Source organism: Dama dama, chromosome 12, assembly GCF_033118175.1.
Source record: "Dama dama isolate Ldn47 chromosome 12, ASM3311817v1, whole genome shotgun sequence".
NCBI classification, from domain to species: domain Eukaryota; kingdom Metazoa; phylum Chordata; class Mammalia; order Artiodactyla; family Cervidae; genus Dama; species Dama dama.
In genome coordinates, this window is record NC_083692.1 from 74,232,383 (window position 1) to 74,238,337 (window position 5,955).

The 5,955-nt window shown below is 36.8% G+C and overlaps 1 protein-coding gene across 1 annotated transcript; it reads right to left on the reverse strand.

The window, feature by feature from the left end:
- Positions 1-3,898: 3,898 nt before the first annotated feature.
- On the reverse strand, positions 3,899-4,840 carry LOC133067293 (olfactory receptor 4Q2). Its single transcript, XM_061158443.1, has one exon. It carries the CDS (start codon positions 4,838-4,840, stop codon positions 3,899-3,901), a length of 942 nt encoding a protein of 313 aa, XP_061014426.1.
- Between the last annotated feature and the right edge of the window lie 1,115 nt (positions 4,841-5,955).

Below are 5,955 nucleotides of genomic sequence, written 5' to 3' on the forward strand. Positions count from 1 at the left end.
GCTACCCACTCCAGTATTCTGACCTGGAGAATTCCATGGACAGAGGAGCCTGGCAGGCTACAGTCCATGGGGTCGCAAAGAGTCAGACATGATGGAGTGACTTTCATTTTCATAATAATCAGTAAGATTTGTTTATAATTTGATTTCCTTTTTCTTTTTCATTTGGTATTGAATTTACAGGAGTCCTATAAAATAAGTTTGAGAACTTTTATCTCTCTGGAATACTTTTGCACAGGGGGAGAAATACTTTCCAGGAAATTTAGCAAAATCACCCATAAAGCTTTAACAGCCTGGTGTATTGAGAGAGGGGTTAAGTGGGGGACAGTTATGCTACCAAAATTCAATTATTTTTTGCCTCATTTTTATTTTAATCTTGCCAGATGTTTATTTTAATACTATTCAAATGAGTAACATTTTATTTATTATTTTTACCTTTTATAGATCAACATTTTTCCTGAAGAATTGCATACATTTAGAGGAGCATAGAAATAATAATTAGCTCAACAAAATTTCACAAAATGAACACACAGATTGAGGAACATAGCATCAGAAGTTCCCTCACTCCCCCTTCCATTCTCCACCCACTAAGGATAACTACAGTCTTGACTTTTAATGGATACATTATTTTTTCTTTTCTTGAACTTATAGAATGAAATCATAGAGTATGCACTTGTGCCAAAATTATGTCATTGTAAAAGGCAATTTTGTCTCTTTGTTTCCAACATTTATGGCTTTTAATTTCTTTTCCTTGTGATATTGCCTAGATAGGATGTCTAGCAACATATTATTTAAATGGTAATATTGGGACTCTTTGGCACACTTCATATCTCATGGGAAAGCTTTTTAAAAATTCACATGCTGATGTTTTCAGTTTATTGATATCCTCTCTAAGATTATATATATATCAATAAATATCTACTGAAAACATCAGCATGTGAATTAAAAAAAAAAAAAGCTTCCCCATGAGATATCCTAAGATTGAAACTTCCTTGGTGGCTTAGCTGGTAAAGCGTCTGCCTAAAACGCGGGATCCCTCGGTCGGGAAGATCTCCTGGAGAAGGAAATGACAACCCACTCCAGTATTCTTGCCTGGAAAATCCCATGGATGGAGGAACCTGGTAGACTACAGTCCATGGGGTCGCAAAGAGTTGGACACGACTGAGACACTTCACCTTCACCTTCTCTAAGATTAAGGAGTTTCCTGCTATTTTTGAATGAGTGATGAATTTCATCAAGTACACTTTCCATAATTATGAACTGAATATATAACTGTTTTATTTTCTATTTAATCTTTTTGATTTTGGTGCTTTACATGTAGTGTCATTTTAGTACTTTTAATTACATTTTCCATTTTTGTATTGTCAGTGTATAGAAATACAATGGACTTCTTAAAACTTCTTATTTTAAAATAAGATATACAGGTATTGCAAAAATGGTGGTGTGGTAGTGACAGGAGAAGCAGTAAAAGTCATCATAGAGCAGTATTAAGGATGTTTTATTGAGACAGTTGCTTTCTTGAGAATTCTAGAGAGCTTTATTTGTACTTCTGTTTAAACATGCAATCTCATATATCCTGTAGAATTTATAGGTATATGTTTCTTTATATTTTATATTTTCTAAAAATACTGATTTTATTTCATGTACTTTTTATCTTCTCCTCCTATTACAAAATGTTGAACCACTTTTTAAATTCCTAAGTATCACTTTTCCCCATATATTATTGATTAGTGGAAAATGTCTAGGAGCAAGAGAGATCCTCTCTGTTAATCTCTAGAGAAATATAAATTGTATTATGTCTTTATGATGAATTGCCTCAATCCTGCTGAATTTTAACCCTCAGCTATCTCCTCTGTTAGTAGTACTGTTATTAAGCAATAAAAACTAAAAGACTGAAAAATAATTCAACTATAGTCATTATAAATAGTCATTTTTCTATAGATGAAGTCACATGCTTTCTGGTTGTTTGTATTATGAATCAGGTTTCCTAATTATCTGCTCAGTATTGAGGTGTCTATCTGGTCTTCACTGACAACAGGTGGTGTATCTATAAATGTTTTTACATCTGTTTTAAGAACTAAAGCAATTTTGATCTGTTCTTGCTCTGTCATATCTCTCAAAATGTTTCCTATGTCTCAGTGCAAAATTTGCAAATTCTATTTCCAAGTATGGGGGAAAAACCCTCAGCTTTGAAATATTTCTTCCCCAATCATTCAGCATATTTTTATTGAGTCTTTAATTCATTTTATTTTGAACATTTACAAAGTAAGTGTTGGGAATATGTAGGACCTCCCTGATGGCTCAGCAGTAGGTTCCACCTGCAATGCAGGAGACGCGGTTTCGATCCCTGGGTCGGGAAGATTCCCTGGAGAAGGAAATGGCAACCAACTTCAGTATTCTTGCCTAGAGAATTCAATGCCAGTGGAGCCTGGAGGGCTATAGGCCATGGGGTTGAAAAAGAGTCAGACATGACTTGGCAACTAAACAGTAATAACAAGTGCTAAGAGAACACTTTAGTGGAGGTTCAAACACTCACTTGGAGTTTTGCTGCATCTGTTCTGCACATTCACCAGCTCTGGCTACGGGCCCATGTGAGTCTTCATCTCTCATAGGAAAGACCTAAATCTGACTCTGACTCGGAAATGTATAGATAATAAAGACAAAACCTCAGTATCTAATGAATTAACCGAATATTCTTGGCTTCTGTCTCTGTCACACAAATTAGTTGCTGCAATTGCTTCTATAATCCACTGACATAAAAACCCTAAAAAGTGGAGACTTCATTTATATTTCACACTTATGTTAAATTTGTGTCTAGTTCATTCTAAACTTGAATGTCATTTTAATTTTCCAATCTTCGCTTATAGACAAAAAACAAACCTATGAGTTAGTTTTAATATAACTTTAAGGATAACCAATGTATTGATGAAAATAGTGGCAGTAATATAAACTGTTCCCAATAATTGATGAAGTTGAAAATGTCGTTACTTACTTCTGTACACTTTCTAGCCTTCTCCACAAGCCAGTTACAGCAGGTTACACTGTTGTTTCATTAAGGCAAATCAACAAATTTAGAATTTCACCATCTTATCTTTTGAAAAAGTATCAACTTCAATGAGTAAATAATAGTGAGACCCTGTTATGAGCCAGGCACCAATCTGCATTCATATCTATCATCATTTTTAGCTCTCACAAAGAACTGGAAAATAGGCATCAATATATACATGCTACAGATAGGGACCTTACTTGACTTGTAATTCGAAGAGAGGTATTTGAACCCATACTACTAGGCAATTGCTGCCTCAATTACACTACTAGATGATAATTAATAGTGTGGTGAAGTGATGAAGCAGACCAATATATCCCACTAGCTTGTTGTTATACAGTCATATAAATCTGATTCACTCTGGCTCATCTAATTGATATTCCTTTTTTTGTGAGAAGAAACCTTTTTTTGTGAGTATATATTCAGTACTTAATTCATTGCAGACTTTTAGTTGGAGTAAGTTAAAACTGAGACCAAGACAAAACCTGTGGCAAGGTGGAGAAGAAATTGATGAGAATTTGGAAAGGGTAGATTGTACCTGTATGTAATAGCAAGCTGAATATACAAAATGTATATAATAAAATTTGATTAGATAAGTGGATAGAATGGAAGAGCATAAATTGATAGGAAACAGAAACCAAATTTTCTTTAGGGATGAAAAGGAAGCAGAAAATAGAACAATTCAGTATGAAAGGAGTTTTTCTGGGTTTAATTTTGTTATAAAGCCATAAATAGGAATATTATGATTTAATGGAAGAAAATCAAACAACTAAGCCACCATCTCCTAACACATTCTTGCCAAAGCAATTATTCTAACCCGAGATTCTTTGCCTGCAAAAACTCACTTCATCTTCTTTATGTGTCCTGCTTTTTCCAAGTAAGTCCACTTCTATCCCACAGCTTTCGCATGGCTGACTTGACCTCTTTGTTCCGAAGTGTATAGATGAGGGGGTTCAGCATGGGAGTAATAACATTGTAGAGTACAGACACCATCTTGTCCACAGAAAAAGTGGAGAAGGGACGAGCATAGATGAAAATACAGGGTCCAAAGAAGAGTGTTACCACCATCAGGTGAGAGCCACAGGTTGAGAGTGCCTTTTGCCTTCCTTCCTTGGAGCGAATCTTGACTAGGATGGTGGCATAAGAAGAAACCAACACTACAAAGGAGCTCGTAGAAATCAGCCCACTGTTAGATACCATTAGCAATTCAATGACAAAAGTGTCTGCACAGGCAAGTTTGATGACAGGGGGAACATCACAAAAGAAGTTGTCCACCTGATTTGGCCCACAAAAGGGCAGACGGACAGTGAGAATTGTCTGAACAGTAGAGTGTACAAAGCCTCCCATCCAGGAGGCAGCTACCAACACACAGCATAATCCTCGCCTCATGATAGTGGTATAGTGCAGGGGGCGACAAATTGCAGCATAGCGATCATAGGCCATCACAGTGAGCAGGAACATCTCTGCTGCCCCTACAACATGCAGGGAGAAGAGCTGCACAATGCATTGGTCATAGGGAATGAGCTTTTCATTATCAAGAAAGTCGGCCAGAAGCTTAGGGGTAGTTACTGTTGAATAACATAGATCGAGGAAAGAGAGGTTGCCAAGAAGGAAATACATGGGTGATGAATTCAGATGGTTATCATAGACTACTGTAATCATGATAAGGACATTTCCTACCCAAGTGGACACATAGAGGAGAAGAAATAGTACAAATAGTCCTGTTTCAATAGATTGTGTCTGTGAGAAACCTGCCAGGATAAATTCTCTCACTACCTTTGTTTGGTTTTCATCCATTTGATCTGGTTTCACCTGGATCAAAAAATTAAACAATGGGGCATTAGTAATGTTAAAAATGGATAAGATATTTCACACAAAATGTAAGAACCTTATTTCAAAAGTGAACTTTTTCCCTAGGATGCATCTTGATTGGTTAGCTGGAAGAAATTATTTTTCCATAGATGACATGAATACATATTTCCCAACAACTCTAGCTTTGAGATACTGATGAAGTAGCAAACATTTTTTGAGGAAAGTCACCAGTACTGGACTTTTAACTTCCACTGATGCATCTCTATCTTCCATCAGTCAGCATTTTCCTTCCCCTATTTTACATTGTCTCAAGGCAATATTACATTTCACTAAGATATTAACATTCTTAAAAAATTATAATCTTTAGAAAAAATAAAACTAGAAGCTAGAATTTAAAATTCCAGCGTACAAGCATTAGAGTCTATAAAGGTTTTATCTGAGATAAGAAATCATCAACTTTAGATGGTTGCTGCTGCTGCTAAGTCACTTCAATCGTGTCCAACTCTGTGCGACCCCCATAGATGGCAGCCCACCAGGCTCCCCCGTCCCTGGGACTCTCCAGGCAAGAACACTGGAGTGGGTTGCCATTTCCTTCTCCAATGCAGGAAAGTGAAAAGTGAAAGTGAAGTCGTTCAGTCGTGTCCGACTCTCAGCGACCCCATGGACTGCAGCCCACCAGACTCCTCTGTCCATGGGATTTTCCAGGCAAGACTTCTGGAGTGGGGTGCCATTGCCTTTAGATGGTTAGGCTACTATAATAACTGTGTGGCCTTTCTATGAAGATAACTCTTGAGGTTCCACCCTGTAAAAATGGCTAGAGGGAAGTTTATTTGCCACTTTGGTCTTATTGCTAGCTCATTACCTAAGTAATGACACTTACCTAAGTTTGCTGAAAATTAGTGATACCAAGGGAACATTTCATGCAAAAATGGGCTCAATAAAGGACAGAAATGGTATGGACCTAACAGAAGTAGAAGATATTAAGAAGAGGTGGCAAGAATACACAAGAAGAGCTGTACAAAAAAGATCTTCATGACCCAGATAATCACAGTTGTGTGATTACTCACCTAGAGCCAGATATCCTGGAATGTGAAGTCAAG